This window comes from Colias philodice, chromosome 6 (genome assembly GCF_061535455.1).
Source record: "Colias philodice isolate Cphi_HAF_F1 chromosome 6, ilColPhil1 Martin Lab GWU primary, whole genome shotgun sequence".
NCBI lineage: Eukaryota > Metazoa > Arthropoda > Insecta > Lepidoptera > Pieridae > Colias > Colias philodice.
This window is the reverse complement of record NC_143091.1, coordinates 9013518-9041396: the sequence shown is the minus strand read 5'-3', so window position 1 is coordinate 9041396 and position 27879 is coordinate 9013518. Positions and strand designations below refer to the sequence as shown.

General features: G+C 36.2%; 2 protein-coding genes across 6 annotated transcripts in view; one reads left to right on the top strand and one right to left on the bottom strand.

Moving 5' to 3' along the window:
• The window catches only part of LOC149487937 (insulin-like receptor), an 80009-nt gene extending 53927 nt beyond the window's left edge, over positions 1-26082 (top strand). Inside the window, exons 7-27 of one of the 5 annotated variants that reach the window (XM_089696654.1) lie at positions 2142-2320; positions 3024-3170; positions 5664-5823; positions 8329-8473; positions 8733-8962; positions 9279-9465; positions 9992-10221; positions 10543-10716; positions 11062-11255; positions 11634-11787; positions 13546-13599; positions 13945-14118; positions 16692-16846; positions 17179-17346; positions 17944-18183; positions 18370-18458; positions 18716-18929; positions 19613-19831; positions 19937-20017; positions 20290-20536; positions 21974-26082. In XM_089696654.1, the coding sequence (XP_089552780.1) occupies positions 2142-2320; positions 3024-3170; positions 5664-5823; positions 8329-8473; positions 8733-8962; positions 9279-9465; positions 9992-10221; positions 10543-10716; positions 11062-11255; positions 11634-11787; positions 13546-13599; positions 13945-14118; positions 16692-16846; positions 17179-17346; positions 17944-18183; positions 18370-18458; positions 18716-18929; positions 19613-19831; positions 19937-20017; positions 20290-20536; positions 21974-22191 (3659 nt within the window). In that variant the 3' untranslated portion in view covers positions 22192-26082. Of the gene's footprint in view, positions 1-2141; positions 2321-3023; positions 3171-5663; positions 5824-8328; positions 8474-8732; positions 8963-9278; positions 9466-9991; positions 10222-10542; positions 10717-11061; positions 11256-11633; positions 11788-13545; positions 13600-13944; positions 14119-16691; positions 16847-17178; positions 17347-17940; positions 18184-18369; positions 18459-18715; positions 18930-19612; positions 19832-19936; positions 20018-20289; positions 20537-21973 lie in introns of all 5 variants that reach the window. The other 4 variants (XM_089696656.1, XM_089696653.1, XM_089696658.1 and 1 more) reach the window with 4 other exon arrangements.
• Positions 26083-26817: 735 nt separating this feature from the next.
• On the bottom strand, positions 26818-27846 carry LOC149487936 (gamma-glutamylcyclotransferase-like). The gene is made up of 3 exons (XM_089695916.1): positions 27721-27846; positions 27509-27642; positions 26818-27217 (listed from the first exon to the last, which is right to left on the bottom strand). The coding sequence occupies exons 1-3, from the start codon at positions 27844-27846 to the stop codon at positions 26827-26829; spliced, it is 651 nt and encodes a 216-aa protein (XP_089552042.1). The 3' UTR covers positions 26818-26826.
• Positions 27847-27879: the final 33 nt, after the last annotated feature.

Sequence of the window (27879 nt, the reverse complement as noted above, 5' to 3'; positions counted from 1 at the left end):
CTTTCCGAAATCATGTGAAAGTAATTCACTATACAAATTCCTATAAACTATTTCACCTTCGTAAAGGAAATGATAATAATATCAATGATCTTAAGGGCCCTTAGTAGGTGAAAACGGCAAAATGGACTGTTTTCTATGAGCTATAATTGAAAATATTGAAGTTTTTTCGCACTGAAATTTCTAAAATGTATTACAGAACGTATGTGTGATGGGATGACTGTTTCCAAAACACGATTGGAAAAATTTTGCTCGATGAAAAAAAATCCTGAAGTTACCTCTAAAATATCATATAATTATGCTCATTACAACCGTATTTTACGATAATAATTCGTATAAAATCACAAATACATAGGTTTCTTACCTTCTCGATTTCGTGACTGTTTTAGATTTAGAAAATCCATACTAATATTATAAATGCGAAAGTAACTCTGTCTGTCTGTCTGTTACTCAATCACGCCTGATCTACTGAACCAATTTGCATGAAATTTGGTATAAATATATTTTGATACCCGAGAAAGGACATAGGTTTTATCCCGGAAATCCTACGGGAACGGGTTTTTCTCTGAAAACGCGGGCGAAGCCGCAGGCGGAAAGCTAGTATACTAAATATTTTCATTCACTTTTTGATAAAAATGTGAATGGCGCTTACGATTTTTAGTTTCGAGCACGTTGATTCCATACTAAACGCGGACCCCCTCACCCCTTACCTCAGGCCCGAATAGCTGAATTTTCGCTGACCGCCTAACCCCCCTTAAGGATCTGAATGCCAATTTTCTTCAAAATTGCTAAGCAGTTTTGCCATAAAAGCGTGTAAGTAGGCTAGGGTAGGATTTTGATTATTAATTATATTATCAGTATAGAAACATAACACAAATAAGCAATAAAATCATTTTCATTATTCTCAAATACACAGATTCTGATCATACAGATTCCGATCTCGGACAAATTCCAACATACAATGAACACGGTAATACTATTGATAATATTACCCTTCCCTGAAGGTCATCATTTCAAGAAATACATAATTCATTGCGCACTCACATTCAATTTATATTTATTTAAAAAAAAAACACCAGCGTATTAATTACAATTACATTTTTTATTTCATGCTCGTAATGAATGTAGTCACGAGTGCGCCTTTTAATTACAAGCATTTAATTTATGTGTTATTATTGTGTTTTGAAATGTAACCAGAGGCATTACAATTACCGTTATTTTCACCCTTTTTGAACTTAAAGGCATATTATAGCATGTTATGTCGTATTACATTAGACACGGGCAATACAATTAAAGTTGAAACCCCTTAAAATTTTCTACATACATTCAAGCGTGCGCGCAATAAAAATGTTGTTTTATGTCACTGAAGTACTTTGGAAGTTACAAGCTTTAGGGTGGCTTTTTTCGGTGAATATATTTGTATAATGTGACGGTATGAATGTTAATGGAATTTAATTTGAATTTATGTATTATCATCGAGTAGTTGGACCAAGGGATGCATTTTAATGATGCGCTCTCCCATAAATTTATTCGATATCTAACAAATTGGCTTTAACTGACAATAATGAAAGAGCTATTAGCTACTTTATTAGCCAACAGAATATTTTAGTGCGATAATGAATTTTTTAATGCAACGTGTAATTGGTTGATGTTGCAAAAAGTAAATTAATGTTGTAGTTACTACAAAAAATACAGATATGTATGTTTAATCCAATCTATAAACCAGTTTCTGTAATGCAATAAATTCTTTTAAATTTTTAAGTATTTCTGTTTTTTCCATTACGGTTCGTGTGTACATACTGTTTATAAAAAATGTTACGTAAGTATCTGTTTTGTATCATAAATTGGTGATGTTTGTTAAATTAATTTGTGAGGCAAAATAAATTGCTTAAAAACAAACGGATGATACAATTTCATTAAATAACACAGTTTGTGAATTAAATTCTTAAATACGTGCTATATGCAATGCTTTTCTAAGACGGCTAGTTAAACTAATTTATATTTTGAAGTTAATTGTTGCGATCCATAATTACTTGTTTATTTATACTGTATCCCACAGGAGGCCTGTGTCCCAGCATTGAGAACATAATGGTGATGATTTTTATTATTTTTTAACTTTTTGTGTAATCTTCCACACATTGTAGACTGCCCAAGCGCGTGCGGTGACCGCGGTTGCTACGGCAACGACACGTGCTGCCACTCGACCTGCCTCGGCGGCTGCGACGGGCCGCTGCCCAGCGACTGTCATGTGTGCGCCAACTTCTCGTTCCGATACGGCGCAGAGCGGACGTGCATGGAACGGTGTCCTGCTAACACTTATCAGGTACTATGATGGAACTAATCATTTTGTTGTCTTTCAAATTTCAATCAATTGCCTTTTTAGTAGGATTAGGCAAGCATCTGACTAACGTTTCGCCTGATGGAAAGCGGTGAATGTCACATTTCTTTTGAATAAATCCAGATTGTAGTTTCTGGGAAAAACGGAAGCTGGAAGACCGTCTCTTTAAAAAAATATAATATGTCAGTATCCAGCCCTTATCATTTTTATGAGCTTTCAGATATGTAAAGCATACTTCGCTATAAAGAAGAAGTAATTGTTTCTGAACCCAGTTCCCAGAACCCAGTATAACTTGATGTAAATGATATTGTTGTTAGATGATTCATTAGAAGTTTTCGATCCATGAACGAAAAAATTGCTTTTTTCGCTGAAACGTCTGTTCAAATCAGCTTTTCATATCACGGTCCACAAATTATTATAATGGTAATATTTCATGGAAAAGAATTAGATGGTGGCTTGAACTCATTTAAATTTTTTGGTTACTTTTTTCCTTAATATGATGTTTAATGTCGATATTAGAGCTTTATTTTTATTTATGGTCTAGCATTGATTATCAGTTGTTAACGATTCATGATCATTACTGTTTATTTATTAAATATGCGAGATTGAATATACGAGATCCATGCATTGTTTATTTATCCATTTTTTTTTATTTATTTTCAATATTTTATGTAATTATTTTATTCAGTTGGCGCGCCGCTGCGTCACAGAGCAGGAGTGCCGCTCGATGCCGGTGCCGCCGGGCGCGGTCGGACTGCAAGCGCCTAACATCAAGGCGTACAAGATACTCAACAACGAGAAGTGCGTGTACGTCTGCCCGAGCGGGTACATTGAGGTGACTATGTGACTGTTTGTAGGCAATTTGTAGTGTGGTGTAGTGTTAGGTAATAAGTAATTTGACGAATAGTAAAGGTGTATGAGGGAAGATCGTGGTGATCTACATCAAGGTGTACAAGATACTCAACAACGAGAAGTGCGTGTACGTCTGCCCGAGCGGGTACATTGAGGTGACTATGTGACTGATTGTAGGCAATTTGTAGTGTAGTGTAGCCGTGCAGGGTTATTTTACGAAATAGGTATTGTGTTTACGAGGGTAGATAGAGGTGATCAACATTAGGGCGTATAAGATACTCAGCAAGGAGAAGCGCGTGTACGTCTGCCCGAGTGGGTACAATGAGGTGACTATGTGACTGTGGGCAATTCATAAATTACAAAATTGAAAATACATTGACTGTTTGTGGGCAATTTTTGTGTTGTGTTATGTGTATTGTTATTTTACAAAATAGCTTGGTTCTTTCTTTATGATTTTGTTATTAGAATAGATAAAACAGTTAATGTAACAATTTTAAACTTTTAACGTATCCTAGTCCATAGTGGTGGGTTTTAGTAGACTAGAATAGGGGATAATTCTGAATTATTTGTTTAATACACAGTTTATGCTACCTTTAACCTTTTTACGTATCCTAGTCCATAGTGGTGGGTTTTAGTAGACTAGAATAGGGGACAATTCTGAATTATTTGTTTAATGCAGACAACAGTTTATGCTACCTTTAAGCAGATACGAATAACTGACCTACCTAACTTACTGTTACGTACTCTATAATATGAATTTGTGCCGATACCGAATCCATGCTCTGCGAAGGATTTATATCACAGGATAGAGTGCAATTAACTGCAGAAAGATGCTCCAACTAGAATGCTGTGTACATACCGGCAAGTCAAGTTAAAAGTGGTCCCTTACCTCATTCCGAGTAAAGGCATTGTTACATTATGATTTTTGATATTTTGTATGTCCTGAGTTTTCGTTGCTTCAGTTTTTTATGCCGTTGTAATTTAAATTTAAATTACCTACCCTGCTTATAGTTCATAATTTAAAAATTACATCGAAATGTTAAAAAAATGCTAATATCATACAAAATTTACATATTAGTATAATGCACAAATAAAATATAGATTATATTGTGCTAACTACGTCGTTATATAACTTGTATAATATTAATAACACGGTCACGGCCACCGAGAGCTATTAATTCACTCTCTATTGCTTCCAATGACAGTTTTTTCTCGTTTTAAACACAATTCTTGCCAATTTTATTCATTACGGGAACGTGAAGTCTTTTATATTCGACGGAAGAGCTGCGACGTGGACGTAGCCTAATAAAGTTTAGGATTAACGAGATATCCCCTCGCGAGCTGGGTACAAATGCAATAAGGTCTTCATAACAGTGACCTTCGAGCTTAACGGGATGTTTATAAGACACGGGGAGGAGATGAGATGGTACTTTTAAGCGACGTTCAAAAACGACACGGCTACGGAACGACGGAAGTTCTCAATTTGTAGAGCTTTTTTCGTGTTTTAGTATACGTAGTCATCTGAAAATAAATCTGATAGATTTATTTTTTTATCTGAAAGTACCTAAATATAAAACGATTTGTTTGAACGATGACACATATGGAAAGAAAATGTTTACGTTTATGTACGTAATAAATTATGGCAAGAACATTGTTTCGTTTCAAATTTAACACCTAATAAATAAAGATCAAATGGATTTACCGCGAAATATGAATTATCTGTTCCTAAACGCGTATTATGGCGCAGTTTCATTAGTCGTTAACTCGTTCGGTATACAGCATACGGGGAGTCCCCGCAGGCGAGATAACAACCAATGAAAACAAGTTCCCCGCATGCTTAATACTGACCGTGATATCGACCAATGAAATTCATCGGTCAATATACAGCTTGGAAAATGGAGGTTCTCCCTACACCCCGCATGCGGGCCCTATCGACTAATGAAAACGGTTCCCCGAATGCTGGCCCTGTGGCACGCGTTCCAGAAATCTCTCGCACCCCGCATGCGGGCCCTATCGACTAATGAAACTGCGCCATTAGCATTATAACGGTGATAATGTTAATCGTGACAAGATTTATTGTGCCCGTGTGAACCGTTTGTAGATAAAATAGTTTTACTGATTATGCGTTAGTAATATTATAATAAGTGGGTATTGTTAAGAACTATTAGTTGTTATTAGAACAAATGAAGTTAATTATGGATAGTTATGTGCGCCAACGGAAAGCATTTTCCATTGTTCAATTAAGAGAAAATGACCGCTTCATCATTAAAACTTAATTTTTCTATAATAATCATCATTAGAAAATACTTTTCCAGCCTAATTGATCATACAGCATTTCTTAAGTAGTTGTGATGTAGAGACTAGTTACATTAAATTATAAATTTTTAATAAAACTATTACGTTTCAAAGCTAAATGTCTAGTTAGAACCCAAAATGGACAGAGCCAATAAATATATAATTATTTTTCGTACAACAGACGGGCGAGCCTCACAACTCGCAGTGCGTGCCGTGCCCGCAGTCGGGCTGCCAGCGCGAGTGCGAGGGCGGCAACATCGACTCGATATCCGCGGCTGAGAAGTTCCGCGGCTGCACGCACATACTGGGCAACCTGGAGATCGTGCTGAGAGCCAGTGGGGGTATGTAACACGATCATATATCATATAACACTTGCATAGCATATGGGCAACTCGCAGGGCGAGCGGTGCCCGCAGTCAGCATGAGCCCAGCGGCAACTCGGAGATTGTGCTGAGAGCCAGCGGCGGTATGTAACACGATCGTATAACACTTGTACAACATACTCACAGTACGAGCCATGCCCGCTATCAGCATGTGCCCAGCGGCAACTCGGAGATTGTGCTGAGAGCCAGCGGCGGTATGTAACACGATCGTATAACACTTGTACAACATACTCACAGTACGAGCCATGCCCGCTATCAGCATGTGCCCAGCGGCAACTCGGAGATTGTGCTGAGAGCCAGCGGCGGTATGTAACACGATCGTATAACACTTGTACAACATACTCACAGTACGAGCCATGCCCGCTATCAGCATGTGCTCCGGCAATCCGGAGATCGCGCTGCGAGTCAGTGGGAGTATGTAATATGATGACGCGACTGATGTATACCATTATAAGCTACACTAAACTAAACACAGTGGTAGAACATATTAAGTACATGACTTTATCTCAGTCAGTCAGTTGCCACACCACAGCTGAAACCAGATTTGTAAGTATCTCATTGTTTAGGATGTTTTAGTTGCTATAATGTTATACAAAATTGATGAATGTTGTACAACATAAAAATATATCTTATATCAATTTAGAAACCTGACGGTATACTATAGGTACTTAACATTTCAAGACTTGTAACCATGTTAAAATGTTATTAGAACCAATCCATAAAGTGATAAAATAAAATCAAAATTTGTAAACTCAAACTCAATTCAATTTTGTCAAGTTACCAATATTCACTTTGTATACAAAAGTTATGGATTGAGCGCCAATGGAAAAGTTATTCGAATCGTGCCTTGCAAGAAATATGGGATATGGGAGATATTCCTGTAACTTATATCATACTTTGTAATCTTATGCGATATCTTAACTTTCAACGATGTTTATGAGACTATTTTATTGTTTAAAGTTGGATAAAACTTAATTTTTCTAGGGATAAAATTATACGATTTATTTCTGAATGAATAGACCATAACTATCGTCTATGGTTAACATAGATATTAAATATTTAAATATGTAAAACATCCACATCATGTAGATTGTATTACATAATGTTGCATCAGATACTGATATATCATCAAATAGATCGTAATAAGTTTTCCCTATATTATACTTGGTAACAATTCGTATTCAGTAGAAACGTCCCAGAGTTGTTATACTTAAATTATTGGTCTGAACGCTTGATACGCCACAATTCAGCAAATATCATTATGTAAAGCAGATATTTCATCGAGGGTAAATTGTTGTTGCGAATGACCTAGCTGTTTTTGAATTTGTATTATACGAGATTATTGCCGAGATTCGTATTCATAAGGACTCCCCATCTTGTTTTTGTTTATGGACGTACCATCGACAAATGGATTCATGATCCCGCCCTGAACAGATCATATAGAACAATAGGTAGATTAGTGAAAATAATGATTATGATATAGGAGAAATAATAAATATTATTTTTAATCAAATATTATGATTAAAACACACAATACATCTTATTCGTTTGCGTAGTCTGATTTATTAAAAATTTAAGCGCAAGCGTCCAAAAATCATGTACTCGTGTTTGTTATAATTTTAGATTTTTTATCTAATAATAATGTGTGTGTAAAAACATAAACTGGCTCCTTTGTTTTTTATTTTTGTATTTTTATTTAAATTTTAATTATATCATGTAAATTGTATGCAAAATATTTACGTTTTATTTTTGAGCGTCCTTATCGATCTGTTTGGGACTGTTTATTTGTATTTAAATTGTTAAGATATCATATCAGCATTGTTATCATTGTGACTTGTAATTTAACGTTTAAACAGATTACAGATAATTAGATATGAAACATTGTCTGAAATCTCACAATTTCGTATTTATATGTTCATAGAGATGTTTTCTCTGTGTATTCCATAAAATATATTATATTAGGTATAATCTAATTGCACAATATTTTGTAAAGAATTTTATTTAAAAAACATGCTATCATAAGATTGCAAGTTATATTAATAAGGTACGGAATGATAATGGTATGTCTGATTAATTAATTATTAAATAGCACACATTTTACGTACACTATTTTCGTTTCCTTATTGCAAGTATAACATTAGTGAAGACAGACAAAAAAATATTTTTTTATTATTATTTTTAGACACAATTTGCATTTACAAAAGACAAAATTTTGCAGAGAATTTTTGTTATGTATTTTGTATAAAAACTGCAAATACAAACAATTTAAATAGGCTCTAACATTCCATCGATACCATAAATATAAACTTCTACATTATATTATTTTTGTAGAAGTGTCCTTTTATTGAACTTCCCGATCTCAACAAATCCCAAACGAGTTAGAAACAAAAGTCCCAGTCAACGCACATTTTAAAAAACAACTTACGAAATGATACCCGTATTCAATAAATCCTCTTTTATCAGGGAACACAATGACAGTGCTAGAGAACACGCTGGGCGAGATCAGAGAGATAACGGGCGCGTTGCGAGTAATTCGTTCTTACCCGCTCGTGTCGCTCATGTTCCTGAAGAACTTGCAGCGGATCGGTGGCGGACCCAACATCGACAAGTGAGTGTAATGTCATCGATTGTTGTATATCATTTTGCTAATGTGTGAAATGCAAGGAGTTTGTATGAAGAAGTATGACAAGTTTAGCGTGAACGCCCGTTTTGTCTGTAGCGAAAAAGTCCCAAAAAGTGGCAGGAGTAGTATGAACCGTTTAGAGATGAATGCCTGTTCTGACTTGGTTGCAGTAAATTTTTAGCTTTTATTTTGTTTTTTCATATGAAATTTATTTGATTTCTAATCATAATCCTCTTTATTCTAGTAAACCGAACATGCACAGCTTGTACATATTCAACAACCCGAACCTCGAGATGCTCTGGGAATGGACACCGGGCAAACAAATAGAGATATCCTCCGGTCGACTCTTCATACATTTCAACCCGAAACTCTGCTACGACAAGATAGAGAAGCTCAGGAACATGACCCGGGACCCGGCGAGTGACTTCAGCTCGATAGAAGTGTCCCCGGATAACAATGGAGACCAGGCTTCTTGTAAGTAGACTGAGTGTAAGTAGATTGTGTAGTATTGGGAAGCGATGTGCATTGTTTGTAAAGTGTTTATTAAAGGAGTTTGTGGAGTATTTACAAAATTTTAATATATTTTGCTTCAGATATTCATTAAGATTAATAATTGTAGAACTAAGCAGGAAGTATACATTCAAAATGTTCTGCGGTAATTTATACTCTTTATTTTCTAAATGTCCTATCAATGTCTTCATATAGACGTGTGATATTGGCGAATGAAATTATAATTAAATAAATTATTCATAAACTCAGTACAAATATAAAACTAACTACCCCCTTCCAGGTCTGAAAGACACGTTGGAACTGAAGGTGTTCTCAATGTTCAAGATAGTTGGTTCCTCTGGAGTACTGCTCACGTGGAACATGTATTGTCCAGAAGACATGCGGCAGTTGCTCGGTTACTCGATATATTATATACAGGCGGAACAGAATGTGACCATATATGGACAGAGGGACGCTTGCTCGGATATGTAAGTTGACTATATTTCTAATTTTTGTTTTGTTTTTGGTCCTTGTAATAGAGCATTTTCTGCAGTATTTACAGTTTTATCGAATTCCCGTCCCTTGTATTTTAATATGAATATACTAAGTCTAACAAAAAAATCTGTACTTATTTGGTTATCACAAAGACGATTAGGTTGTGCTATTTCTTTCACTTCCATTAAGGAAAGAAGAAAAAACAAGTAATTATAAGCATGAAGATTCTATTAACAGATTTATAATGAAAGGGCTTACTTAGCTTTTCCTTATTAATATTGTTCATGAAAGAAAAGCTAAGCCCCTTTAATAATAATGCCTTTCCTTAATAAATATATTAAGATGACTGTAGCCATCGTAATATCGCCTATTGTGCCAATTACTATGCATACTACTTATTAATTTTTTAGAGTTGTCTATAATGATTTTAATTATTTCTTAGTTGTACACTAAAGTACCAACCTCAAAAGATCCAAAACCATACATTAAGTGCGCTATTTACTCAGTTGCACATTGCAGTTGGAGCGTACGGGACATACCATTGGACGAAGTACGGAACGCTACAGCCGCGCCCAAGAGCAAACAGAACGTACTATCCAGCCCTTGTGATGACTTACAGCCACTCTTCCATCCACTGTCGTACTTAACTCCGTACACTCGGTACGCTGCGTACGTGAAAACGTACACGACGTCACAGTACAGTAAGGGCGCTCAGAGCCCGATTATATACTTCACTACGCTGCCTGGACGTGAGTTTTTCTTGTATTGCTATTTAAGTTAGATTAAAAGTCAATTATAATTAATCGATGTTTTAAGTCGTTAATATCAAATAAATGCGTTTGACGCGTTTGTGTAAAAACAAAATATTATTTGTACATAACCGAATGTGCGAGTAATTTTAAGTTAAATCGATTTTTTTTCTACTTTTTTTTGCTAACTAAGTAGAGAAATACCCGCACATTAAAATGCAATAAAAAAAACGCACGTAATTAATTAATTTTTATACCACTTACCTAAAAATTTACAAAAAAAAAATTTTTTCTAACTAATTTTTTTATAATTTTTCTTAGCGCCCAGCCCTCCAACCGGTCTCACAGCATCAGTTCGGCAACACTCAGCCACCATCAGCTGGTCACCGCCGTCCATGCCCAACGGCACTATCGCTCTATACCGCGTCGAGATACAAGCTAATGCGTACAACCACCACAAGATACTTACGGAAAACCTGAATTACTGCAATAATCGTATGTTTTTATACTACTCACATTTATTTTGTATTAGATTTTTAGTTCAAAATTGAAATTTACGTGTGTTATTCGATTTATCTGAATTAATCTGACCTCTAAAAGCTGATAATTTTATCATCTTTTCAGAACAAAAGATATTTAATAATATCTTGTGTAAAATAATATGTAAAATAAAATACAATGAAATGTAAAGAATTTGAAATAAGTATTAGACACAAAACTATCCTTTGTATAATTGCCACATTCGCATTACATTAAAAACTTATAGATGAATAACCATATCTTGTTTTTTAGACTCATCCTCACAAAAAAAAATCTCCAAAAAAATCTTTAATTTCGCAGCAAGCGTACTAGCAAACGTGATAGCGGTCCGCGGTGAAGAAGTGGTCCCGAAAAAAGAGGACAAATCGACAGGCGACGTAAAGAGCGGGACTTGTGCGTGTAAAGAAGAACCTGAACCAGCGGTGCGGTTCACTTCGGTTGCTGAGGAGGAACGCGTCGAGAGTATCTACTTTGAGAACGAGCTGCAGAATTTCGTAAGTATATAGATGGATGATAAAATATGATTTTGATGGAAAGTTTGTACGTGACGAAAAAATTATGTAATTCCTTTTGAAAATGTTGTCACAAAAGTGATACAGATGACAATTATTTTTTATGAGCCGATAGTTATAGTCTCAACATAGAAAGATGAATACAGTAAAATTGTCCTCTACGGCCGCAGCACGAATAAAACGTGGTATATATTCGCCACTGTTAGGTACAATGTCGCTGACCACGCCCACGACGCGCATACGCTGCGCAGTTATTTAGCATACATGTTATAACAGATAGTGTATAACATGTACGCCAAAGATATCCAAAAATGAATTACATACGTAAAAACACAAACATAACCATCCAAATGTTTCCAGGTGTACATAAAGAACCGCAACAAGATGGGCGGTGCGTCCCGCGCCAACCGCACGCGGCGCTCCATCGACAACTCGCTCAACAGCATGCTCGTCATACTCAGCGACACGCACGCGCCCGGCGCCGGACTCAACTACTCCAACGAGACTGACGGCAGTAAGTGCCACTGCCAAAAATAACTGTTTAAAAAATAATTGGTTGTTTGTAAAGTAGGTTTACGATCGAGATGTTTACGTGATAACATAATGCAGTGGCAGCGCTCGAGATGAGACGGGAGATCGGTCCGTCTCTCTCTCGTTATACCTGCGATCGCGCTCGTGAGGTTTTGGTGTGACACAAGTTTCTGAACATGTCACCCGACTAAAACGATTTTAAAGACGTTATCACGTCAATAATAATATATGTACCTCGGTAAAGACCTGGTAAATAACTGTAAAAAAATCTAAAAAAATATGTACAGCACGATTCAAAATTAATGGCAGTGGAACATCGTACGATCCGATGCGCAGAAAATTTTAGCACGTGCACTCGCAGCTTACATCCGAACCGCCATTAAGTTTGAATCGAATAATACCTCGGTGGAGTCCAGGTGAGCAGCTACAATCCGCGATTCCAAGGAATCGTTATATCTAATACCGAAGGTGAAATACAAATCTATATATTTATCTACGGATTGAACATTTTGAAAAATAATAAAAAATAAAGTTTTCAATAACAAACTATACACATTAAGGTTAGATTAATGCACCGCAGTTGGCGTAACTAAGCGACGCGTCACGGCGCGAAATATTTGCCGATGGGCCTAATTTGGCCGTAACGGTGGCGTAGTACAATTTCATAGAAAGGATATTAGGCTGTATCGCTTCACTACGCTGCCGCGTTAGTTACGCTCTGTGCAGTCGGACCTTTAATCAACATTTCTCGTTTTTCTATTTTTTTAATATTTGGGAAGCTATTTTTTGCTTCTTATAGATAGTCATCATATCTTTAATAAAATCATTCTTCAATAAAATCATTATAAAAAAAAACAAGTATTCTGGAATATTCCTTAGGTTCTTTGTAATCAAAATAAAAAGAAAATAATTACTGGAAATAGAGACAATAATGTTTATTTCATAATAACGGATGCAATGTAGACAATTAATCGTCTTTAAGTGAATGTTTGTTTGAAAAAGTCTTTATTATCAAGTTATTAACGAAGCTACTATTATGACAAGATATAATTTATTCGAAGGCTGTTTATAACAAGATAAAGCGTGTGTAAGTTATAAATTAAAAGTGTCTTAATAAAATTTATGCATTACTTAAACAATATTTTATATCTCTGAAACACAATATAATTAGCAAGCTGACCTTATCAAATATAGATCGACTATTTATATATGGTTTTTAAGCTTAATAATTTGCTTTTTATTTTGCATAAATATTTTATTAATATAATGTTATATGTCTTTTCATAATTGCATGCCATTTATTTGCTTTAATAGAGTATGCTTCACTTTTTTGTTACTAGTATAGATAATAGGTGTATATTATAATAAACTTGACAGCTCTTCATGTTAAAGTGTTTTGTGTTTAATTAGTGAGTGAGGGACTGAGGGACTAATTAAAATGCCCATGTATAATATATTTGCTTCACTATGCTTAATCCGTCAGTCCTCGGATCACAGACACAATAGAAAATCTATTGTGTTTCGGCCCGATCGGGCCGCTCGGTGGTCAATGGGTTAAAAACAATATATAGGTGTTTAAAGTTTTTAACTAAGTTCTTTGTCATGCTAAATGTTTGCTTTTAATAAATACTTTACTTCACATAACTAACGCTTACTTAATTCTTAATTGTATTTATCATTATATGTATGTATTAGCTTGATCATTCCTGGCACATCATATTTGCTTATCATTCTATTTCAGTACCATGCAGTCATCAGAAGTATAACACTTGCGTCGGTACGGAACAAAAAAAAGGTTAAAATAGATCCTAATAACATTATACATATTCAAAATTATAATAATAAAGATGCATGTGTGCTTATGAGGTTATATACCTTTAAATGCGGACTTGTTATATTGGTATTTTATTATTCATATGTATTTTTATATAGCGATAATATGATAGTTTCGGGAGTTTACATAAAATAGTAGGTACATTATATCCCGTTCTCTAAAATAATATGAACAATAAACGTTGAAAGAAATCTATACGATAATTTCCACCAAATATAGCTAGATCGAACTATACCCCTACCATATACCCCTACCAAAAAAATTATAATCCCAAACACACAAGTTAAACAAATCCCCTTGTTACAGCGTATGTAAAGTCCCTGTACTACGAGCTGAGCGGCGACACGCACTCACTCACAGTGGACAACCTGCGGCACTTCACGTGGTACACGGTCAACATATGGGCGTGTAGGAAGAAGGAGGAGGGGGAAAGCTGTTCCACCGAGCGGGCGTATTATAACTTCCGGACTTTGGAACGATGTAAGGATTATAATTTGATGCAGTAATCTATACTTATAATAAATCTGTAGAGAGGCCAATTCTGTACATGAAATACAGTGGTGGACGTTTAATTAGAAACACGTAACAGGATGAAGTAGTCATCAAATTTATTTACTTTTGTGTATTAACGTATTAGTGATTAAGCATTATTTCATAATATGTAATAGAACACCCGTTAATCTAGTTTTATAATAAATTGCTTATTTTTAATCAAACGTTAGCTTAAATTAATAAAATTAAACAACTTTAAGTGAAACCTGATTTCCAAGCATTTTCAGTCTGGACAACAAATTAGAAACAGCATGCTTCGAGTGTTCCAAAGTCAAAACCTGTTGAAATGCCGACAATATTTTTTTCTTCTACAAATATTTGCACCGTTTTTTAAACATTCCGTATAAAAGTTTCTGAAAATTAATTTGCTTTGCTGTATAAATGGGTAAAAGTAACAATTGTGACCCATCAACAAGAAAAATAATTTTAAGTTTTCATTTTGACAAAAACTGGAGTTACAGGAAAGAATAAAATCATTTAGAGTGTTTGATAAAAAGATATTCAATGCTACAGTTTATTTAAAAGAGCATGGTACTTCTGATTAAGTGCCTAAAAAAGCTCGACCATGAAAAACCACTGCTCGCGAGCATAAGCAAATAATTATTTTCTCAAAGATGGATCCATTTAAAGGTTCCAATTCTATTAGAAAATATGTTTTTGCAAACGTGTTAAAATCTCATACAATCTAAGGCACGACGTTGTAAAGCCGTTGTTGTCTATAAAGATTATAACAGTCTAAAAACAACCCCATACATGCCCATACTATAATGTTTCCTCCGCCATGCTTAACTGTTTATTTATTATCTAAGGCCTGCTTAACTTAACGACGCGTGTATCCTTTGCCATCAAAATTGAATAAATTAATTTTAGTTTCATCCCAAAATAAAACTTTTTCACTGGCGTATAACTGTCCACTAGCATTATTTCTAAGTAAATGAAACACGTTGTTCCCTTCCTTGTAAGAAGCTGTACTTTCCTGGCGTCTCTCCAAAAAATTTTGCCTCAAATTACCGCCTGCGAACCGATCTTATCGACACATTGCGAGGTTCATCTTCGGAAAAAACTAATTTTATAATAGAATTTGAACTTTTAAATGGATCCATCTTTGCCAAAAGAATCATTTGCCTATCCTCGCGTGCAGTGGTTTTTCATGATAGAGCTTTTCTAGGCACTTTTTCGGAAGTACCATGCTCTTTTAAATAAACTATAGCATTGAATATATTTTTATCGAACACTCTAAATGATTTGCAATTTTCCTGTAACTCTAGTTTTTGTCAAAATGTAAACTTAAAATTATTTTTCTTGTTGATTGGTCACAAATCATACTTTTAACCATTTATACTGTAAAGCAAATTAATTTTCAGAAACTTTTAGATAGAATGTTTAAAAAACGGTGAAAATATTTGTAGAAGAAAGAATATTGGCGGCATTTCAACAGGTTTTGACTTTGGATCACGCGAAGCATGCTGTTTCTAATTTGTTGTCCAGACTGAAAATACTCGGAAATCAGGTTTCACTTAAAGTTGTTTAATTTTATTAATTTAAGCTAACGTTTGATCAAAAATAAGCAATTTATTATAAAACTAGATTAACGGGTGTTCTATTACATATGAAATAATGCTTAATCACTAATACGTTAATACACAAAAGTAAATAAATTTGATGACTACTTCATCCTGTTACGAGTTTCTAATTAAACGTCCACCACTGTATATTAAAAAAAAAACTATGAAGGGGTGATAAGGGATCGCTACTGATGCCAAAAATGCAATCAGTAAAATTTTTGTCTGTCTGTCTGTCTGTCTGTCTGTCTGTCTGTATATTCGTTATAGAAACAAAAACTACACGACGGATTTTAACCAAATTTGGCACAATTATTCTTCATACTCCTGGGCAGGTTATAGTAAAAGAATCATGTAAATCGGTGTAGAAACACCAAAGTTATACATGAAAATATACGCTATAAGTCATCGCGCGTGAATACAGAATCATGCAGCCATAAGGATTATTTTTGTGTATCAGTTGCCGCGTTCGACGCGCTTCGCGGCGGGAGCTACTTATAAAAAGGCGGCGGGTCTGCACCCGTTTCGCGTTGTCATGGCATCACGTGTGAACGGCTGAACCGATTTCGATAATTCTTTTCTATTATATTCCTTGAAGTACGAGGATGGTTTTTATGTAGAGAAAACGTAAATATGTACCACGGGCGAAGCCGGGGCGGACCGCTAGTTACTTAATAAACTAGATGATTCTGTCATTAAAGATATTACACTATATGTATAAAGTGACGTAGAAACGGTACATATATCAGTGATCAAACTATCAGTTAAAGCCGTTCCGCGTTAGACAAATATATAATATACATTTAAACCATTAGCCGAAAAGAGTTAGCAACGTGACCGACTAAACACAACCAAGCTAAATAAGATGATTTCAATTTTTATTACACATTAATTTGTGAACTGAAACTAATTTTAATATTAATTTTATTTGTGTTTTAGTGAACGTGGATGTAGTACGCAAAGTGCGTGCCGAAGTGGTGCCGTCAAACAAAACATTGTCTGAGGTTAACGTCACGTGGTTGCCGCCAGAGGACCCCAATGGTTTTGTGGTGGCGTATAACGTGTACCATTCCAGAGTTGAAGACTCCACTCAGGTAATTCATATATTATTTAAACATGTACAGTCTTCAATAGAGGACGAGATTCTCAATTCGACTGTATTTTTTTGTGTTTGTTACCTCAGAACTTACGACCGAGTGAAACTTTCTGATTGATATTATTTTTTTCAAAACTGGGGTCTTTCGGTGAAGGTCCGATTCAATAATAATTAAAAAAATATATATTTTAACAACAATATAATTGCAAGAACCTGTTGGAAATTAATTAAACATGAAGAAAATTATTTGCGGAAGTTTTAATAACTGTTCCAACTTCCAAGTAGTAATTTGAATATCGGAAATTTAATAATTATTATTTTGTTATCCAGACACAAGACGTGGGCGTAACAAACTGTATCAGCGCAATCGACTACGAGAACTACGGGCGCGGGTTCCTAATGCGGAACCTCGCGGCCGGCAACTACAGCATACGGGTCACTCCGCTCACCGTGAGCGGCGTGGGCAATGTCTCCTCAGAGATATTCGTGTTTATACCGGTATGTGTTTTTGTCATTGAGATTTTTATTTGCGATATTTGCGCATATTATATTACAAAGCTTGTAGAAATGTAATTTGGTATAAAACATTAAGAAGAATACTAAAGTTTATTTTTATAAATAAAAACGATGGCGATTTCACTATTCTAAGTAAATTACTGTTCAGGCGAGGGATGGGCTACTAAATGAATGATGTTTGTTTTATGTTGTTAATTCTTGTGTGATTGTATTTTGTCGATCCATTTAATGTGCCGCGACTTTTACACGACATTACCATGAGCGTCATCACAGGAAAATGACAAATCACTTTGTGACCAGATGATCGAATTTTGAAGCATCAATACAAGAGAATAAATAAATAATAAATAATAAATAAATTCTTTATTTGACAACAAAAAATATACATGTACATGGAATTATAGGATAACTTACATATAAGTAAAACATAAACCGTAGCTAATACAAGAGAAATAAAAAGTCAAATTTCTTATTGCATTACATATTTCATAAGACAAACCCGATGAGAGACTTAAAACATGTGTTTCACCGCGTTGCATGCACAAGTATAGATTAAAAAAATATCGGTTGTGTCAGGAGGTGCGGCTGGAGGGCGGGTACGGGTGGGTGTGGGGCGTGGCGGGCGGCTGCGCGCTGGCGGCGTGCGCGGCGGCGGCCGGCGCGTGGTGGGCCCGCCGCGCGCGCACGCACCACGCCAACAAGCTGTTCGCGAGCGTCAACCCGGAGTACGTGTCCACCGTGTACGTGCCCGACGAGTGGGAGGTGCCCCGCTCGAGCGTCGAGTTCGTGCGCGAGCTGGGGCAGGGCTCCTTCGGCATGGTGAGTGGCTTGTACTTGTGTAGTCAGTACCAGCCGTTAGTAGTACAATGTATATATGTTACAGATATTTTTCGGACAATAATTCAAATTTTTGTTGTTAGTTCTGATTTTAAGATACTAGATTAAGATACTTAGATATTCTGATTCTAAGATTTTATTTATACAATTCCATTTTATATATTCTAGGTGTATGAAGGGGTCGCAAAGAACATTGCAAAAGGCAAACCGGAAATTCGGTGCGCTGTGAAAACTGTCAATGAACATGCCACTGACAGGTAAGACCTATAAGATATTTGTATTGCTTTCCCTTTTTCCCAAAATTATGGATTGAAAGACATTTGAATTGCTTTAATTTTTTAACTCAATATTAAAGATCAAACTTAAACATTGTTCGTTACATCAAGTTCCTATACATTCCTGACGCCTAGATTTAAAATTTTCACAACATCCATCTATTTTAGGGAGCGTATCGAGTTCCTGTAAATGAATGACACGTTCTGAAATTCCTATTAAAACACGTGTGTCATATCAGGGAGCGCATCGAGTTCCTGAACGAGGCGTCAGTGATGAAGGCGTTCGACACGTTCCACGTGGTGCGGCTGCTGGGCGTGGTGTCGCGCGGGCAGCCCACGCTCGTGGTGATGGAGCTGATGGAGCGCGGCGACCTCAAGACGTACCTGCGCAGCCACCGCCCCGACGCCGACAACCAGGCCGAGGCGCCGCCCACGCTGCAGAATATCCTGCAGGTATACGATCCAGCCTATCCCGTCCGACTAGGGCCCTTCCGGCCTCCTCCACTCAAGCGACAGCCCAAGCCGAGGTTCGAGATCCCCGTGGCGGGGGACGCCCTTGCGCATGTCGCTACCAGGGTGAACCTTCAGTTCACCCCCGCGTCCGCGTTAAAATGTAGAAGCCCTGCTGGCTAACATTGAGAAACACCACAAAAAAAAAAACGATCCAGCCAATTAACTTGGATGCTTTATAATTGTTCATATATTTTTTAGCCACGATAGTACTAGGATCTTCTTATTGGATTTAGGGTTGCATTTTTTTTTTCACGATCTAAATTAAAAGTAATAGGATGTTTAGGATTTTTAAGTAAATATCCAATTGAGCCCCAAGCGGCCCGATCGGTCCCAGACAAATAAGAAAGAAAGAAAGAAACTTATAGGCTATGTTATATGACATGAAATTCGTAAGAAGTATCTAAGTAGATTGTTGTAATTACTAGCATAAAATATATAGGAAATAACGAAGTAAATTATGGCAACATTGATTTACAATTTTGGCATTGAGATTATTTACATTGACACTCTCTAGCGCTTCAACTATTAGAGCACAAGCTGTTTTATATAAACCACAACATTTGAAACATTACAATAGTAAAATTACATTAGATATATAATAATCATAATAATTTATTTTGCAGATGGCTATAGAGATAGCCGACGGTATGGCATACCTATCGGCCAAAAAATTCGTGCACCGCGATTTAGCGGCGCGCAACTGTATGGTCGCGGGAGACCTCACCGTCAAGGTCGGGGACTTCGGCATGACCAGAGACATTTATGAGACTGATTATTATAGGAAAGGCACCAAGGGCCTCTTGCCGGTCCGATGGATGAGTCCTGAGAGCTTGAAAGATGGGGTGAGTTCATTTTTTTTAATAATGACGAGCTATTGTATCAATTGAAATTTAATAGAATGAAGCGTATATACGCCCTTTACAACATTTCACATTCTATTTCTACAGGTATTTTCAAGCAATACAGACGTATGGAGTTATGGTGTAGTTTTATGGGAGATGGCAACACTTGCTATGCAGCCTTACCAGGTAATTATTTTTTTTCCATTTCTATAACTTGCTGCGTTTCCAAGAAACTTTTGATGATAAAAATCTTGCAAATAATGACGAATCGTTTGATTTAATATTAAGACGTCGATCTTGCAAATAATGACGACACGTTTATACATATACTCAAGCCCCGGAACCACAGACACAATAGAAAATCTATTGTGTCTGGGACGGATCGGGCCGCTTGGGGCTCAATGGGTTAAGACGTCAACAATTTATATTGCGAGTGGTAACGTTGGTTGTATTCGCAGGGTCTGTCGAACGAGCAAGTGGTGCGGTACGTGGTGGAGGGTGGCGTGATGGAGCGGCCGGAGCACTGCCCCGACCGGCTGTACGAGCTGATGCGCGCCTGCTGGGCGCACCGGCCCGCCGCGCGGCCCAGCTTCCTGCAGCTCGTGGCCGACCTGGCGCCCAACGCGCAGCCCTACTTCCGCCACCGCTCCTTCTTCCACACGCCGCAGGGCCAGGAGATGTACGCGCTGCAGCGGACTGCCGCGGGTGAGTGCAACACCTCCTTCCCGACACACACACACGTACGGTAACACACACGTACACACACATGCGTACTGCCGCGGGTGAGTGCATCCCCCCCGTCCCCATACACACATGCACGCACGGAAATACGCGTACACACACGCACATACACACACATGCGTACTGCCGCGGGTGAGTGCATCCCCCCCGTCCCCATACACACATGCACGCACGGAAATACGCGTACACACACGCACATACAAACACATGCGTACTGCCGCGGGTGAGTGCATCCCCTCCGTCCCCATACACACATGCACGCACGGTAACACGCGTACACACACGCATATACACACGCATCACACAAGCACCTCACACGCACATGCACATGCATATACACGCACACTTAATAACCAGACGCAAACACACTTATCACACGTGCACGTCATCGTGTCTACAACATATTATGTCTATATACTGCAAGTGTGTAAAGATACACACGCACATACACATTCCTCTGAACCAGGTAATTAGGAGATCTCCAATTCAGTGCTGAAATACCCGAGTAAAATTAACATTTTTCTAATTTTCTACTATTCACTGGAATGTATAGGTAATAGGTATATTAGTTTTGTGAGAATGACTAATATATAACGTTAAAAATACATATTTATTTTAATAATACGTACCTACGTATTAACTAGATAACTAGAAATTCATATTATTACTTTCATACTACAACAACCATGCATCCTGAAAAAACAAATGCCCATCATAATATTTTTTTTTCTAACGTAAATAAGTGTTAATTAATGTCCCTCTTCACCACCTACATTGTATTTTATCATATTTTGTTCCAATACCCAAAATAATTTTAAACAAATCAGTTCACCCAAAGTCCTGTTAAAATATGATATCTTTGGTATCAGTAAATGATAACAAAGCAGCATCAAATGTGATCAAAATGTTATAATCTTTCATTCTTTTGTCCGCACGATCAAGCCAGACGTTAGTAGTGAGCAGACGACCTCTTAATCGTGAGTATGCGGCCATTGCATGTTCATACAAGCACTTGTTATCATTTTCTGCGACCAAAGACCATTTAGCGTGGTATAGCACTCGTGTATTTCACTAGAATTTGCTGAAATCGTTTTGCATATAACATCACTACTAGTGTACAGATAAATATTTGAGGTTATCTACGACCGGTGCTTCATGCTTAAATAGATTATAGCTAAAACAATTTGTATATACCGCTGTTAATAAAGGCTTAAAATTGATTTGAGCCGTGGTTTGGCAGTACTTTGCTGAGTTCTATCCAACAGTTATCAAAAGTTCCTGACAGAAAACAACTTAAAAGTAAGAGAGGGGATAAAAACTGACAAACAAGAATTATTATCTATAAAGTTATTATTCCAAGTGTCTAATCGAAGTAGCTTAATGGCGTATATTTTGTTCCAGAAGAAGAGCAAGAGATGCAGGAAGTGAATGTAGGCGCCGTAGCGACAGGCTCCGGCTCCAATCTATTCGGCGTGTCTGGTCGTATCGCGTCCTGGGTTCGAGAACTTTCTTCCCTCCGTTCCCGAACCTCAGACGATGCAGCTGCAGAACCACTGCAGCCGCTACAGCCTGAGCGCAAAGCTGCACCCAACGGCACGCTCTCGCAGCCGCCCTGCTAGCCCTCGCACTCGCGCTCCACGACATGGGAATAGACACGAGTCACTTCTAGTGCTCTATGGATGGACGCTCGATTGACTCGCAACTGTCACTTCTAGTTTCTATACATCGGTGACTTGGGTCATAGAATTGATCCGTGTTGGGTATGACTTGTGCCGATAATGGATCGGTACAAGTTGTATCGTGTCAATAGTGAATGGTAAAGAGTAAAATCATATAGCGGCTGTTGTAATTAGGGACAGATATTACTAACTTTAATTTTGACGATTATTTTTTAATGCTGACATACATTCTACAATCATTTTATTTTAATTATATTAATATAATAATTCAATTATTTAATGTTACCCACAAATGATTACTACAATACTAATAAATAATTATGATTATATGACATAAATAATACACTAAGATTAGTCACTATTTGATTTTATTCTTTAGTGATTCCAGCTATATAGACTTTGCATTTCATAATCTTAAAATGTTATCGTCGCTTATAGCATATCGTATATATTCTGACGATATTATTAATGTTATTTAACTGTTACATTTGTTAAACATATGAGCATTTATTATATTTAATCACAAATTTGCACAAATGGATCTTGTACAGATAAATTTTTCATAAATGCAATATAAGCGACGATGTGAATTATTTTTTAATTAAATTTGTAATTGTATAGTGAGGGAATGTTTCGGGAGGAAATGCACCTTATTATGTTTTGTTATAATTTAAGTACAATTTATCGTACCAGCAGTGAAATGATTAAAGTATTCAATGTGTTCTTATCAAATTGCATTTAAAGTACTTTGGAGTTATTGTGAATTTTTGGTGATAATTTCTACTTAGGTAGGATGTTGTTTCTTCTAAATCTATGTCGTTTTACTTTCATAATAATTATATTTTGTATTACATAAATTAGTGATGAAATCACACTTTTAGTAAATTTACCTATGGTTTGCCATTACTCCAAAGTACTATAATTAATTATAAAATATGTATATAGATGAAATGCACTGTCTATCCGTGTGTACCGATATCCCAGTAGTAGTGGAGTGCGTTGTATCGCATATTATCTACCTCAAGCCTTCGGCTCTTCGAATCCTAGTTGTAAGCGTAGCTAGTGAAATGCTCGCCGCGTTGTTTAATTTATTTTATACGTACGTTTATATTATACATAGGCCGTTGTATAGACAGTCTCACACGGGACATAATCCCTCTACAATTAATAATAAAGTTTATAATGAAACAGGTTTATTTTGAGTACAATACGCATAGAAAATTACACTCGTGCGAGACTGTCTGTTTTTATAATTGTACAGGGCTATCTCAAAATATTTATCGCCTATGTTCGAGCAGCTATTCTTCATTTAAGGTTACGTCAGATGCCCTTTATTTAAGGTGTACATTTTTTTGGGTGTCTGATGTAAACTACGGTTAAGTACTAGTTGATTGTTTTTAATGAAGCACAATGCACATGATTTATTTTAATTAATCCGAAATTTAAAAATCGTATTTTACATATATACATGTAGAGTATATATAGAAATGTTTCAGGGTAGCCCTGTTCAATACAGCGCTTCTTGGCGCACATTAGTCGAGTGATTGTTTGCGTTGCATGACGCGTCCGTCGCGGAATGGAACAGTTAGTTATCGTGTAAATTGTATAATCAATTCTTGAATCTTCTCTGCATTTATACTTATTGAGATTTAGATTGCAGAGTAGTCTAAATACTGAATAACAAACAAGTTGTAACTTGTTCTCGACGCCGCGCGCCGAGTCGTTGGCAGTTCCATATCAGATGGCGCTAGTGTCGCGCGACGACAAACGATGGATCCTATATAGTTTACCTCAGTAACATAGTTGTATCGATGTCATTTATGACGCAGCCTATTACTATTAAGTTTATCGAGTAAGTTGTAAAGTGTGAATAGTTACATAATAAAGTAGGTAAGATCGTGTACAAATTATTTTTATCGATTGTTTCGTCTCACGTTGAACCCGCCCGCGGCGAGGAACTGCCGCTCCGAATATAATACTCACGACTCCTTCTATATCTACACTTGGATGTTAACGTCGTTCATTGCATATCGACAATTATATTTTCAAATCGGATTTAACCACCAAAGACTTTAACTGAAAATTTTAATTTAGTACGTAGAACGGTTTGTAAATACATTATGTATTTAATAGATTATACCTTTATGTCAAAATAATAACTTTTATACGATTGATCGCTGCGTTGTATTACAGTGTAATGTGAAATTGATGTGTTCCGTATCAATTATAATAATGCAATAGATACTAACGCCATTGTTGTTACATAGTCATGTTATATTATCATAATACGATTATATTTTTAGTCAAAAGTATCTGTACTCTATAGCCAAAGTGTAATTCTCAAAACCAATGTATATATTGTGACCAGTGAACTTGTAATCGAAGGAACTTAGTAAAATTACGTTGACATATATATTATAAACTACATGTAAAGCATAGAACAATTGCTTTGTATAAACAAATATACAATATTTGAATTTATATTTATAATTCGATTTTTTGTCGTTGTAACATGGTTGAAAACCATTTCGATATTCGTATTTGCCGATGAGAGTGCACTAATCGCGTTCAATACTTAATATCGTACGGACAATTAAATAATATAGTTAAGGCAATGACGAAATGAAAAACCTATTAACGCATATGGAATTTTTATACAGTAGATTTTCTACGGCAACTCGTGTCGTTCGGATAGCTATTTCAATGTAAGTGAAAATGTACGCTAGCGACATAATATTATAATTAAAGTTAATATACATATAATAGGCCAAATTAGTCTCCGATGTACAACAATCCTGGACATTGCACAGTCGTGGTCCAGTGTGTCGACTCGTTAAGGGTAATACCAAGTGCCTTCAGAAATCCAGCCTCGTCGGAGCGCAGGATTGTTGATTGTGAGCACATACCGCCACGACGCTCGACAATTCACCTTTGAGTTCTTTTGTATTTTACAGTTACAGTTTATCATTTTTTATGTTAGTCACGTCGACTAGGTGTGGGATTTCCCAAATAAGTGTAGTGTAACGAACACCTCGTCAAGTGTTAGCACCACGGGCGATACCGGCCGCTGATGCGAGACCGTAGCTGTAGGATGCACGTTCATGTGTCGTTGTCGAGGGCTCAAGGCACGTTGCATAGCTTTTGTTACTCACTTTAAAGTTATTGTAAACGTTAAAAAATCTTTATTTTTTATATTGCATAGTGCCTTTTGCTCAATTAATGAAATTGTGTATTTGAATGTGTTATGTTGATTTGTTTGTTTTGTACATTTCTTGTAAAATGTTTAATCGTGTGTATGGTTGACGTCGACACGATCGCTAGGCAGCTGTTCACAGTTCCTCTATAAACGAGCCAGCCGAAGTATTCCATAAGATGATTGTCCAGACGTGTCATTATTGTAACAAGTAAATGTAACAACTTCTTACTAAGAGTAAAACTGGGCAATACGATTGGGGTGACTTCGGCGAAGTCTCGCACAACGTTGCCTCACACAGCGTTCCCTGCGAGCTACAATAGCGACATAATTGAGTTTATTTAAATCAGTATTTATTATTAATTATAATTTTCCACCTGATAAGGCAGTTATACCTCATATTTAGTAACTATTTTCGTAAATTATTGACTGATAAAATAATTTCCATACAATGTGTTCCTCGTGTGATTTGAGTGCGTGTTTTGTATAGTGTGGGGGTAGCGTTGTGCTCTATGCTCAATTTAGATACAATTCACCAAACGTATGATAATGTATAATTTTTATATTTAATTTAATGAGAACCGAGTACCTATTAATAATAATTTTAATATTTATATTAATAAAAGTTACAAAAATTATACTTTCTTTTTATTTCTAACGCACCTATAGTTGTATATACATACATGGTATATACCTACTAATAAATAATAATTAATATCCTACAGACTGTCTTATATATCGCACTATTATAACAGAGACGGAATCATGTGTATATTTCCTATATACAAATTTTGTCACGAAAATAAAAAAATTGGCTTGAATTGTTTCGAGAAAAGGGTAACTACCATCGTTTTCTCGAAGACCCAGATGTAAGTGAAAGACCGTGCCGCTTTTTTGCTCGACTTGGCTAGATAGACATGCCTGTTGAAAGTAATGGATACAATTCACTGACGAATGCATCATCCTCGTATAGATTACTAGCTATGCCCCGCGGTTTTACCCGCATTGCACCGCTCCTGTTGGAGTTAGCGTAATGATATATAGCCTATAAATAGCCTTCCTGGATACATGGGCTATCTAAGTCTAATACCGAAAGAATTTTTAAAATCGGACCAGTAGTTCCTGAGATTAGCGCGTCCAAACAAACAAACTCTTCAGCTTTATAATATTATAGTATCTAGACTATAGATTATCAATAATATATCTATTGATCGAAGCTTTTCAGCTACGGTTTTCGTGTATATTCGTTCGAATAGAAAGTAAAATAAAATAACAATAAGTAGAAAAAAGAATACATTATAATGGTATTAAAATCATTAAACTGATAAAAACAAAATAAATATAAAAATCAAATAAAAGACTAATCTATCTGTTAAAATTATTCACTTCTTTTCATTTTTCGCTCTCAGTTCCCTTAAATCTAACTTCAGGGGCTTTCGTGGAATCCTACCAGGTACCCTACACTGACAAGACTTCTGAGTACCATAACATCTCAAAAGGCAAGCCATAAAGAAACAACCTTGTTCGCCGTTATGCTTTATTTTCTTTAAATCATTTATATAATACTCTGGTAGTTTATGTTCTTCTGCGCCCAGGACAATAACTTCCTTATAAGTCCATGAAGGCCATTGCTCTATGGGTATCTCATCATTATCTCCCCTTGGTAGAGGTATAACCAAGTGCTCATAAACAAGGCATTTTAAAACGCCAATGTAAGGAGTTAGAATGTTAACATATTTGGAGTAATAAATATTTTTGTCCACTCCTTCTTGCCTGGCAACAAGTTTTAAACTTGTAAGCAACCTAGGTAAATCATTTCTCAATAACATAGTATGACCCCCTTTTTTATAATATACTAGTCTTCCGCCCGCGATTTCGTTGCCATATCAATATAAATTCCCTTGGGAATAAGATGTACCACCCCGCGGTGATATCAGGCGATAGACAGTAGCTAATTTTCGTAATTAAGTACCTAATAGATAGATATGATCGTATGCCACTATATAAGTTATGAGATAATTATATGTCGAGCATGATTGTGTTTATATATTTTATTCGACTCACTTATCAAGAGAAGCTTTATTATCAGTGTGCAGTCGCCAGATTACTCCCCAAATATGAGCATTAGCTGTTGGTACTGGAGTGGCTGTTGGACCTCCCCAAAACTTCGAATATTTTATGAAATCAAGTCTGTAATTCTGTTTTATAACACAAGAGCATTTAGTATACTAATTTAACTTCTGAATAAACATAATATTGTACCATTAAAAACTAACATCAAGTCGGCCTATAGAAACAAACTCTGCTGTTGGGTTATTCATATGAATTCTAAAGGTCCATATATTGCTGCCATATGCAAAGTATAAGAATGTGTTTGGTTTAACTACTTCAGATTTTAACATAATAAAACAAGTATATTTTTAAAATATTTATAT

Coding starts and splice junctions, on each gene's coding strand:
- LOC149487936 (XM_089695916.1), bottom strand. CDS start 27,846: ATGTTAAAATCTGAAGTAGTTAAACCAAACACATTCTTATACTTTGCA. Junction 27,643..27,720: donor TTTCTATAGGCCGACTTGAT/GTTAGTTTTTAA, acceptor GTTATAAAACAG/AATTACAGACTTGATTTCAT. Junction 27,218..27,508: donor AATAAAGCTTCTCTTGATAA/GTGAGTCGAATA, acceptor ACTTGTTGCCAG/GCAAGAAGGAGTGGACAAAA.